The 12,461-nt window shown below is 45.5% G+C and overlaps 1 protein-coding gene across 2 annotated transcripts in view; it reads left to right on the forward strand.

Annotated features, from left to right (window-relative positions):
* The window catches only part of CRB2 (crumbs cell polarity complex component 2), a 62,597-nt gene extending 50,750 nt beyond the window's left edge, over window positions 1-11,847 (forward strand). For both annotated transcript variants that reach the window (XM_082775497.1, XM_082775496.1), the window contains exons 7-13: window positions 283-1,230; window positions 2,048-2,592; window positions 4,386-4,551; window positions 5,410-6,277; window positions 7,405-7,521; window positions 7,973-8,099; window positions 10,561-11,847. In XM_082775497.1, coding sequence (XP_082631623.1) covers window positions 283-1,230; window positions 2,048-2,592; window positions 4,386-4,551; window positions 5,410-6,277; window positions 7,405-7,521; window positions 7,973-8,099; window positions 10,561-10,788 — 2,999 coding nt within the window. In that variant the 3' untranslated portion in view covers window positions 10,789-11,847. The remainder of the gene's footprint in view (window positions 1-282; window positions 1,231-2,047; window positions 2,593-4,385; window positions 4,552-5,409; window positions 6,278-7,404; window positions 7,522-7,972; window positions 8,100-10,560) is intronic.
* The last annotated feature ends 614 nt before the right edge of the window (window positions 11,848-12,461 follow it).

Below are 12,461 nucleotides of genomic sequence, written 5' to 3' on the forward strand. Positions count from 1 at the left end.
TGAGGCAGGCTGACTGGATGAAGCTCTGCAGACAGCACCCTCTTTGCAGCACCTGGAAGGGCAGCACAGAATCATCTCTGTTGCTTGTATGTTAATGGTAGGCCTCTCTGGTGAGTGCAGGCGCTTCTCACTGGCAGCCCTAGGGCTTCTTGTGGCTTCCTGAAGAGAAGAGCTCAGGGCCTGGCAGTGCTGGGGAGGGCGGTCTGTGCCTCGCCGGCTTGCTCAGGGGAAGGGAGTCACAATCCCCTGCAGTGAGATCCCGTTTCTAAATCTCTTTCGCAGGTGTGGAATGTGCTGTTAACATCAATGAGTGTGAGGAGGGTCCCTGCAAGAATGGAGCTGTCTGTGAGGATGGCATTGCTGACTATACCTGCCACTGTGCCCCTAGCCAGGATGGCATTGTATGGGGAGGGAAGAACTGCTCTGTCAAGCTCACTGGGTGCCAGACGCATGACTGCCAAAATGAGGCCTTGTGCATCCCCACCTACCAAGCTGAGAGCCATGGCCACCTGTGCCAATGCCAGCCTGGTTTCTCTGATGCCACATGCTCAACACCAACAACATTTTCCTTTGCTTCCAGAGGGTATCTCCTCATTGAGCTGCCCGTGAACAATCAGAGCAGGAGGGAGATAGCAGGAGATCAGCTTGCCAGTGTGTCCCTCCGGTTCCGAACCACCTTGCCCAGCGCCATCCTTTTTTACCGAGGCCATGAAGCTGAATACTTGTTCCTGGAGCTCTTTGATGGCATTCTGCATGTGGGACTGAAGAGGGAGGATGTTGGGTACCTGCTGCTCCTGGAGGGGCTGAGAGTTGATGATGGCCATTGGCATAAAGTCGAAGTTGTTTTGCAGAGCGCCGTGCAGCTGAAGCTCTGGCATGACTCTTGTGAAGCAGGCGTCTGCCTGCGGAGCTCTCCTGCCCCTCACGGCACGGCTTCCATCCCTCACACCTTCCTCAGCGTGTATATCGGAGGTGCTGGGGATCCAATGGCCAGCAACACACACAGCCAGCAGGGCTTCGTCGGCTGCCTGCAAGACGTGCGGGTGGATGCTGAAGCTGTGCTGCCGGAGGACCTCCCGGTGAACGAGTCGTCCCCGGTGCGGCTGGGCTGTGAGCGGACGGAGTGGTGCCTCTCCGGGCCCTGCTCACACGGCGGGCTGTGCGTGGACCTCTGGGCAACGTTCAGGTGCGACTGCTCCAGGCCTTACGGAGGCCCTGCGTGCTCCTACGGTAAGTGCCACGGGATTTACATCTGCCAGCTCATCTGTCAGCTGCGGCTTCAAACATGCTAGATCAGCACTGATGTTAGCTCCAGAAGCAGTATTTTCTACTTGACCAGAGAGAGGAATAAAGCAAATGCCTCTGTAAATAAAATTCTCATTGATCCCTTGTCTGTCACTTGCTCCTGCAGGAAAGACTGTCAGATTTGTGGTTCAGGCGTGATTCCTTGTTGAGCCAGAGGCTCTGACTTCCACTTTGTATCAGATCTAAGTGACTGTAGGAGGGCAGGGAAGTTGCTGAACTACAAAAAGCTGAGCTTGAGATTTTAGGGTTAATGGGAATGTATTGCTTTATAAATAACAGCGTTAAAGGAAGCTCTGTGACAATTTGCAGTTAAAACCACACCCATTTGCACTGTTGTGTTCCTGCAAGGCTTATATTAACATTGCCCATTTTTGTTTAATTCCTGAGCCTAAACGTACCAAGTACAAAGTTGTTCTGCTGTTACCAAATTTACAAGTTTCAAAAGCAACTTGGTGGTTTAGAAGTCCTTGACTAAATCTGCTGGGTGGCAAGGTCTCTGCTAGATCTGCTTTTCCCTCTTCTGCTACTTGCGTGTTCTAAGTTCTTCCCCTCCAGGGAAACCAAGGACACTTTCACCTACATCCTAATTTTAGACCTATGTGGGGAGGAAGCAAAATTACCCTGATACATGTTGACAATGTGGGGAAGAAAGGTCTTGTCTCATTCACAGAGGTTACAGTGCCCTGTGCCAGCTGCATTGCCCTTGTCATGGAGCTGATGCACATTTCTTTTTCTCTTCTAGAGCGCCCAGCAGCAACATTTGGCCTGGAGAATTCTACCAGCTTTGCCTCTTTCATCCTTTCTGATAGCCTTGGTGCTGACTTCAACATCTCCTTTTTCATTCGTAGTTTGAAACCTAGTGGTTTGCTATTGCAGATCAGCAATGGAACAGACCCTTGCCTCACGATATACTTGAAGAATGGCAAGCTAAAGATAGAGATGTTATCTACAGATACTGTGACATTTCCAGAAAATGTAGTTGATGGGAGAAGACATTTGGTAGCTCTGTCTGTCCAAGGAGGAATTGTTGGTGCCCACCAATCAGACACATACGTGGAGCTGGGACACCTTGTAGGAACACCTCTTTTAGCTGGCTATGAAGTGTATATCGGTGGGCATCCGAACCCAGGCAGCACTGATGCGTGGGGAGGCTACTTCAAAGGCTGTTTGCAAGACATCCAGCTGAACAACCATGAAATAGAGTTTTTTCAGGTTGAGAACTACAGCCTCCCACAGGAACAAAATGTGAATCTGGTAAATGGATGCATCTCTGATAACACCTGCAAGGTAAGAAGTCTCTTGTTTCTCTCTACGTTTGTGCAGTAGTTTATTATAGGTCTGTGATTACAAAAGAGTTTGCTGCTTTTACCAGCAAACTGATTTTTTTTTAAAGCATTGAAGAAAATGGTACATGGTCCCAGATGCACTTGTTTCACTCAATATCCTACACACAGTTTAAGCACCAGGTTTTATTCTCTAGTTCCTTTTCCTTTTTTTTTTTTTTTATTTTTTTATTTTTTTTAGCTTGTAGAACTTGGGCAGCTCTGCTCTCCTGCTGCCCACCTCCGTATTGCCATTGCCAAGCCCACGCAGGCATTCCAGGCACTACCCTCTAACCAGTAAATCTTCCAGTTCCTCCCCTCTTCCTGTTTCAGTTGCACAGCCTCTTCAACCAAGAATTCATCAGTTCAGCACCAACAGCTTAAGGAACTGTCCTCGTTGTGCCCTTAGAGGAAGGTGCCTCTCCTTTATGCCACCATAAAGCAGGGGAGCCCCGCTCCCTAGTGTTTGTCCTTCCTGCTCGTAGTGCTACAAAGTGTTGTCACTTCTTTGGCATTGGGTGTGTCCTGCCAGTGACAGAACACTGCGAGGCTCTCAGGAGCCTTAAAGCTGCTTTCACTTGTTTCACGCCTTTCCTCTTGTGTCTCATGTTTGTTTTCATTCCTTCTGTGAAATGTTGGTTACTTTAGTTGGCTATAATTAGGCACTGTTTGCACAGTGTGTTGCTGTAGGGGTGTTAAGGATTATAATGGTGCTGGAGTGTGTTTTGATGTCATGAGATGTCAAATACTTTGACTAAATGAGGCCGAACCTGCAGGGATTGGTGCCTGATCTATTTGTTTCTAATAATTTAGAATTGCCTTTAGCTTATGATAACTTTTCTCAATTTTATGTATTTAATCAGCAATTACCTGACTTCATTAGGCTTCTTAGTAGATAAAGCACCATTATTTCCATGCTGTCTGATTTTTATTTTTCCTTTTTTGTTCAGGCGGGAAAGGAAAACAGAACAGGACATCTGTACTCTTAGACCTCACTCTTAAGATGTAACTCCTGTCTCTCTATCCTTTTTTCAGAGGATAACTTTTCAAATCTGAGAGCTGCAGACTTCTTTAATGTGAAACTATGGGGAAAACTCTCTCATACGTCCTGTAATGTTACTGATCTGGGCAGCTGTTTGCTTGGATTTGAACACAGACAAATGAACCAAAAAACTCACCTGAAGAATAGCAGACTCTGGTAGATAATTTGTATCAGAGGCCAAAACAACAAAAATAGTGGCAAGGAAGGATGTGTTTCCTTCTCTCAAATAACTAAATACAAACCATCAGTAGTAACATTGTACTGCCTGGTGATACGCAAGCACAAAACCCCTCTTTCACAGAGTGATGAGGACTGGTGCCCAAACCCTGACTGCTGTGCGTGTGTGCACCTGCATCTGTAGATTTTGCAACAGTTTGAAGGTCAGCATGTGCAGACCAGTAGCAGTAGGTGAGATGCTCTCTGAAGTACAGGGTGCTGCAGATGTCCTGTCAGCTGTCCTGTTCCACACTAATGGAGTTCTGCCTAGAGTTTCTGTCGATCAGCAGTGTGTATGGGGAGAGGCATGGTCTCAGGAATTGCTTGCATAGGGACCCTTGTGCTTCCTTTCCTACCATTGATTCACTATTTTAATTACCCTTATTTCTCATTCACTCACTGCTTGTAGTAATCTCTGTTGTCACGTTTCCTTCTACCAAAATCTCATAGATCTGAACATGAACGGCACTGCTCCTGCACTGCACTGTTTTGTTTTTCAGTCCGAGCCATGTCAGAATGGTGGCCGATGCATCGTCACTTGGAATGATTTCCATTGTATCTGTCCAGCAAATTTCACTGGGAAATTTTGTGAAGAGAGAGTCTGGTGTGAAAGTGACCCGTGTCCTGAAGCTACCACATGTGTAGACGTTCTAGCAGGATATGTGTGTAAGTACTGTTCTCCTGTGTATGTTAGTAAAGTCTGTGTGTGTGTTAGCAAAGTGCCTACAGTCAGTATTTCTAGTTTGTACTGTTGCAATAAATACAAACACGTGCTGCAATAACAGTGCTGCAATTAGCAAGCTGGGAATGATGCCCAAGTATGCACTCTTACAGGCAGCATGCATTTTATGGATTTACTACCACTTTGTGCTAGAGCAAAGACTGTACTCAAAGGTGTATTTTTTTTTCCTGTCGCCATGACTGTATCAGGGAGGAGCCAGTTCACTGTTACTCCTGCCTTATCATCACTGCAATGCAAGGGCCATCTTGTTTTCCGTAATGTTCCTCCCTTTCAAGAGTCTCAGTTGTTTGACCAAGTAAGACACAATTAAGTATTGCAAATGTGTCTGTTTTCACCTAAGACAGAACCATGAGTAATGAAGAAAGCTAGTTAGCTAACGATTCCCTGCTGGGGAGGGAATGTTGTTAGAGGCTACAAAATGTCCTGAACTCGGTGTTGGTGTGTTCCCTGCTCTGCCACTTCTCAGCAGCCTTTGATGTATTACTTTCCTGACTTGCATTCTAGTTTTCTATACTAGCATAAGGGCAATAGTTGTATTTTTGTGCTGTGCTGTGACACTAATGAGTAAAAATCGGTACGCAATAGCTGGATATTATTATTAGAAGTGTAAGTGTAAACAGGAAGAGCTTTAATGATGCCAGCCGCTAGGCCTGTAATCCTACTTACACTAAGCTTACATGATTCTTAAGGAAGGGAACCTGCCAAGAGTTTGCCATTGGTCTGTCTCTAATGTTACACCTGCTGTCTTACAAATCCCTGATGCTCTACCCCTTTATCTATAGGTCTGGCTAATGCAACATTTACTAGTGACGGTGCCATTGAATTTACCACCAACACATCAGTGACCAGAACGCTGAGCAGCCTCCACGTGGATTTCAGAACCAGGGACAAAGATGCTGTTTTGCTTCGGGCTGTGGAAGAAGTGGATTCCCTCCAGATAGCCATTAAGAACTCCTCCCTCCTTGTTGCCATCAGGAGTGGGAACAGTATTGAAGGTGTCAGCTTCCTGAGTAAGGAGTCTGTCACGGATGGTGCCTGGCACACAATCTCTGTGTCTATGGAAGAGCCGTCTGCTCTTTCGTCCAGATGGGTGGTTGACTTGGATGGGGCTGTTAATGTGACTCTGCAGGGAAGTGCTGGGAACTTGGACTTCTTAAAGAACAATGCACCGATTGTTCTAGGTGAAAACTTCACTGGCTGCCTCGGACAAGTGAAGATAGGGGGGATCTACCTGCCATTCACTGCCCACCTCTCGTACCCTCAGCCAGAGCAGTTCCAGCAGTCGAGCAGAAGGACCGTCCCCCTGGGCTGCACGGGGGCTGATGTTTGTGCTTCCAGCCCGTGCCTCAATGCCGGCACCTGCCAGGACTTGTTCAACTCCTTCAGCTGCGCCTGCAGTGCTGGCTGGGGAGGGCTGCTCTGCGAGTCTAACATTGACGACTGCCAGCCAAACCCTTGTGTTCATGGCAACTGTGTTGATGCAGTAGCAGATTTTCAGTGTGATTGCTTCCGGGGATACATTGGGAAAAAGTGTGACATCAACGTGGATGACTGTGTGCGGCACCAGTGCCAAAATGGAGCCACCTGCATTGATGGGGTTTATGGCTACTCCTGCAAGTGCCTGCCCCATTTTTCAGGACCTCGCTGCGAGTAGGTGCCTTGCTTGTTTTGAAGGGGGATAGAGAAGCACCCAGATAAATTGGACTTTTGCTTTGGGACACTCTGGGAAAAATTTTCCCTGTGGGTATCTGGTAGATAAAAGCACCTAAATTCTGATGTTAATTTGAAGGTGCTGTCCAGGTCCAAATCCTCACAGAACGGTTCTTGCCCTAGGATAAGGAGCCTTCTTTCTTATGTGGGTCTCATGTTACATTTCAGAGCCATTTAAAGTGAAAGTCCTATAGCCTGTTGCCACATCCATCTTGCATTCCTATAAAAATCCATCTTCTCCAGGATTTGACATCCACCTGGCATGTTGTTGTATTGATTTAACGAAACCAACCCACTTCCATGCTTATGAACTGACAGGAGCCTCATGGCCCCCAGAGGATGGAGGCAGGTTGTGTCCTGAAGTTTCAGGTGTACTGAGTGGCCTAGAGTGCTAGAAATGGTTCCATAGAAGATGGGTTTCTGGGCAGTGTGCAGGAGAGAGACAATCTAATCTGTGCTGAAAATGGTACATAAGGTTTATCTTTATAGCACTTGTATTTGTTTGGAAAAACTCCAGCATATTTTAGTCACAAAGGTATGTCTCATATTGGTAAAGGAAGCAGAAACCAACATATTCTTTAGACTTCCATGTACTCATGCCTGTTCAAATTGAACACCGAGATAGATGCTTACATGGTTGAACTTCAGTTTTCAGGTCTACCCAGGTTGCACTTCCTGTTGTTTTACTTTGTTTCTGGTGCAGGTAATTATCTAGTGCATGCATTATTCTTTTTGTGGCCTAGCTGCACTACAGTTTGGTATTCCTGTCTCTGCATATATTTTTCTCAGCAAGAATAGGAAACTGTGTGAGAAGAGTCCTAGTACTGATAATGCTTGTGTGTATTGTGCTAGCAGCACAAACTTGTTTCTGGGCACATTTAAAATCATATGCTGATATTATGGATTATTTTTGACGCTTTTCCCTTCTCAACTCATGTCAAAGTCCTTCCCAGAAAAAGCAATGACTATGCTTATGACCCTTGTCAGCACAGTCTCCACTGAATCCAAGTATATTTTTACCTTCCCCCAAAGTGACTGCTTTAAAGGCTGCCTTTTGTTTTTCCCAGATGGCCGTTCCCACCTGAGCAGTGTGGTAAGAACTTCACTTGTCTGAATGGTGGCAGGTGCATCACTGAGACCTGGGGAGCCAACTGCAGCTGCAAGCCAGGTTTCACTGGAAGAAAGTAAGTGCTATTTTTCTGCAAAGGAGCTTGTGCTCTGATTCTCACATCCATGGGATAGCTGAAAAGGTTCAAATGTTTCATCCTCCTATATATCTGTTTGCCAACTGCTCCAAAATTTTAAACCAGGTTTTATTTCTAGAAGAGGTGGGCTTGGTATGATACTGCTCACATGACCAATTTCACAGTATGGAATGCTTCTAAGTATTTCTTTTACCTCACGAGGATTTGTTAACTGTGCTAGAGCACCTTACTGGGTTCAGTCATCCAGAAACGACAAAAGGAGGATTGGTGCAAAAGGGTAAAACTTCCATGATGCTGGACCTGCAGAAAGCACGATACAACAGGAGCTTTTCAAATAAATGAGGCTTTTGTAGGCTGTATGATCTTGTGTTCTATTGCACAAAAACATGTATGAGAAATTTCATTTAATTCTAATACTTTTCTTTTCCAGTTGTCAAATTAATATAAATGAGTGTGATCCAAATCCTTGCCAGAACGGAGGTACATGTCAAGACTCTGAGAACAAATATGAATGTTTGTGCAGTGCCAGCTACACTGGAGAGCGCTGTGACATTAACGTAAGCACTTCCTTGTCTTTTCTTTTGGAAGCTCCTGTCTGTTCTTCCAAACTTCGAGTTGTGAGAAGCAGCAGAAGTAGGCTCAGCAGAATCCTTGGTAGTAGGACATCAGTGGTACTGCCTGTGTATTGTATGTGTCTTGGCTAAAGCGCACTGGTAAGCACAGTTGGCACCAAAAAAATGAAGCGAGAAATAATTTTTTGGCAATGCTGTTGTATGTTAGTCTTCAGCATACAAGTAATTGCAGCAAATACTTCTCAGAATCTGCATGTTCTGCCAGATGGTTTCCAGGGCTGTCTCTTGGACTTCCCTTAGATTTTTACTTTGGACAATAATCAAACTATTGCAGTTGGACCTACAAAAAGGAGATATTACTTATCTGCCTTATGCTCATAGCGGTGGTACAAAAAGAAAACTAGGGATTTTAGTTACATCATTTTTAAAATAAGAACAAAGAAGACAAATTTGATTCAAAGCCAGGAATGACTGGCAGCAGATTTGATTCTTGTGGCTTGTTAAGGCTGTTTTCACTTTCACAGTATAAATAAGGAGGTAAGAATAGACAAAAAATACGAAGGGGTGGGGAGGAACAGTTAACAGTGAATGAAAACTTCTGCAGGTTCTATTAAATAGGAAGTTGTTGGGTAATATAAAATGCACAAATTGCAGGAAAACCAGGAATGGCCAGCTGAGTTACTGGGTGTGACAGAGGTGTGTAATGTACCAAATAAAGGGACAGTGCCTCAATAGTGAGATATTCAGTTGTTAAAGGGTTACAAATACTTTTTTATGCTGATACTTTTTTAATATGAATGGAATACTTTCCGTTCACCATCTTGCACAGCCTCCCAGTTTCCTAGAGCATGGGGTTTCAGCTAGCATTTTATCATTTTTTCTGCATGAGAGTCTCTGTCTCTCCAAAAATCATCTGGGTAGAAGTAGATGTATTTGAGATGGGAAGTCAAGTGAAATCAAGCTAAGTGTGATTCAAGTCTAAGTGAAAATGTAGCATGCTTCTTTCTGCTGAGTCTGCTTCTGACCAGATGGGCAGCCTTTGTGATGCTTTACTTTTCCTCCATAAGCAAAGCATTGTTTTCTGAGCCTGGAATCCTTCCTGCATGGAAGCTGTTAAATCATACGCTTACTTTTTCTCTGTAAAGATGTTGCATGGACAGGTGGCTTGTCTGGTAACCTGGGAATGCACTAACCCATACTGCATGGAACAGCCTGCGCACCAAGGCGGGGTCTGCTGCTGTTGCTGTTACTAAGACTCATGTAGTGCATGTGCCGTGAGGTCGCTCCTGACACTTCCAGTTTACGTGCATAGATTCCTTCAGGTACCTCTGCTTCTTCTATCCAAAGACACTTCTTGTAGATTCCTTCTGTTCATTCTCATCATCCACATGACTTTTTGCAGAACAGTCTTTCCTTTCCCTCTTAATAGGACAGTTCCTGTGGTGGGGGGGCAGGGAGAAGGACATGCTGCAGCTTACAGGCGTTTGCTGTTAACGGTGGCTGTAGAAGCAGAGGGGCCAGCTGCGTTCTTGCTCTTCCTCCCTCCCACCAACAGTAGCAAGTAAGGAGCATGCAGCAGGCAGTAGGAGCAGACTTCTAAAACCTCCTGTAGCACTGGTACTGTGTGACTAATCTGCATGCTTGTGCAAAACGAGAACTAACCAGTAGCACATGGCTTGAATTTTGGCAGTCTTAGAGAGACGACTTTAGCTTCAGTCACTGGAAATGGCAGAAGGACCTCCCAGAAGGTAGTCTGGGGCTATTCCTTCTGTGTATTGCTGTGTGACGTGGGCAGAGACTGCATGGCATCCAAAAGCTGTGAATAATTGAGCTTGAGCTTGAATTCTTTTGCTTTTATCTGTGAGATGGCAGATACTATTTTTAACAGTAAGAAGTATTTCCCATTTTTAGGCTTATTGTAATTTTAAAGGTTTCTTTAATGATAAAAATTCCTCTTTTTTTTCTTTTTCATTCTTTATTGTTGTGCTCCATACTATCCTTAATTCTACCAGCAGCTGAAGAATGTTCACTTGACTGCATTTCTCTGCTCTGTATTTGGGCCTTTAGTCTTCTCCATCTCCCATCCATGTACTGACTTTAACATCATCCCCTTCCTGCTGCATGTTGTTTTCAACTTCTTTCTGCTGAAGAATGTCATTGCTGAATGTCACTAATTTTGAATTAGGAGAAAATTTCAGATGTCGTTACTAGCTGTTCTTTGTATAAAAAGTGTTCCATTAAAAAAAAAAAAAAGACATTTTGCTGAGCGATTAAGCAAGCATTCTCTGTGCAGGTGCCCTCAAACCCTGTGCTTGTCCTTTTCCATTCAGGTACACATCTGCTTTTTTTTTCCTCTTTTTACTTCCTCAACTTTGACCATGTTGGGCTCTTCAACTTTATTGTAACCACTGGAGTTTCATTGTTTCTCCATTAATTTCTTTTACAGAAAGGGACTCCAGGTGCTTTCTTCCCCTCCCCACTAATTGAAGTAGCTGTCCCTGTAGCCTGTGGCTCTTTACTGCTCCTCAGTATTGCTCTCATATTCATGGTTCTCACTGCAAGGAAGAGGCGCCAGTCAGAGGGAACCTACAGCCCAAGTCAGCAAGAAGTGGCAGGAGCTCGGCTGGAGATGGACAGTGTCCTAAAGGTGCCACCTGAAGAGCGGTTAATATAGGCACTATCCTGACAAGGAGATGTACCTGCAAGGTCTGCTTTGACCTTGATCTTTTTCCAGCACTTGCAGCAGCAGATCCACTCTTATCTCAGTTTCCTTAAGGCATGGTAATGAAGACCTGGATTTAGAAGTACAAGGCAGACTGTATATGCGATAGCTGTTCCAGCTGGTTTCATTTAATTGAGTCAGTTGCACACCAGTGGCTCATAGTGAGCCTCTTTACCCCCTTCTGTCCTGCCCCATGGGCTGCCCCCATACTTTTACCCCAGTAGGAGCTGTTGAAGTGCACCGGCTTTGAAGTTGGCATGTTTAAATCTGCAATGGCACATTTAAATCTGTTTAAAAGGCAGGGTTAAATTGGGCACTAACTTAGAGCCAAAGGTCTCTATGTAGTTTTAAGGAGAGTTGGGTGGAGGATATTTACAGTTGCTTTATATATTCTGCTCTGTTTTTTGTTAACAACTGAACACACTCAAAGGCATATGAGGTTTTTACAAAGCAATCTTCAACAGCAACAGCAGCTGTGACCTCCTGTCCTGTGATGGACACTGTTTCAGGGAATTGTCATTAATTACGGAAATCATTGTACAAATCAATGTTTTATGAAGTAATGTTAGACATTCCCATGGGTACCATACAAGAAAGGTACAGCCACAATGACGTGGGTTTGTGAACCAGTGCTGGAGCTGGCTGCAGTCTTGGGGTGCCAAGTACTGAACTTGTGCCTTGCATGGGGCAGGGGGTGGGTGGGATGAGCAGGAAAACTTCTGCAGTGCCTGGACTCGTGTGATAGAGCAGGGACTAGGGTACCTAGTGAGGGAAAGGGGGTGGGGGAACTCAGGGCGAGCATTGCTGTCATCACCCTGACAGTACCGATGCAGTTTAGTGAGGCAGGGGGACGGGAAGGAGGGATGTGGAATGCTGTGCTGTCCATGGGGAAGCTCTCAGTAACACCCTGTTCTACCGCAGCAGCCAGTGTGGGCGCACCTTAGTAACTCCTCCATTGTGGGAGCTGTCGGGGCTGCAGGGGCTGCCCTTCTCCTTGCAGTTGGTGCAGCCACGGTGATTGCCATGAAGAGGAGGAGAGCAACTCAGGGAAGATACAGTCCAAGCCGGCAGGAAAAAGACGGGGCTCGAGTGGAAATGTGGAACGTAATCAAGCTGCCACCAACTGAGAGGCTGATATAACAAGTGGGGTCACAGGTGGTGTCGTCCTTTCACAGTCATGGAACTGTTGCAGCATTTCGGTCTTAGGCCAACTCGTTTTTGTTTTAGTTTTTGTTTTGTAGGACAGGTCTGTACTGCTTTAAGCTACTTACAGGACCCTTGGCAGTAAGATTCAACTGCTTAAATGAACTTGGTAATTTTATGTTATTCCAGTTCATCCCACAAAAGCTTTGTATAAAATTGGTCTGCAAGCAAGAGCAGTAAAGTCTGGGGAGAAAAGAAAAGCCCTGGAGGCGGTGACAGCAAGGAAGCAAGTAGTGGCTATGGCGCAGCAGAGGTAAGGTGTGTGGACCCATACCAGAACACAGTGCCACTGGTCCCTAGTGAGCTGGTAGAGGCAGCTGTGTGCTGCCAGCCTTACCCATTGCATCCATCCGTCATTTCTGCAGTAACTGTCACTGCTGGCAGTCAGGGTCACTGGACCATGCAGCTAAGTGAGGAAGGTC

This window comes from Aythya marila (assembly GCF_965140915.1).
Source record: "Aythya marila genome assembly, chromosome: 19".
NCBI classification, from domain to species: domain Eukaryota; kingdom Metazoa; phylum Chordata; class Aves; order Anseriformes; family Anatidae; genus Aythya; species Aythya marila.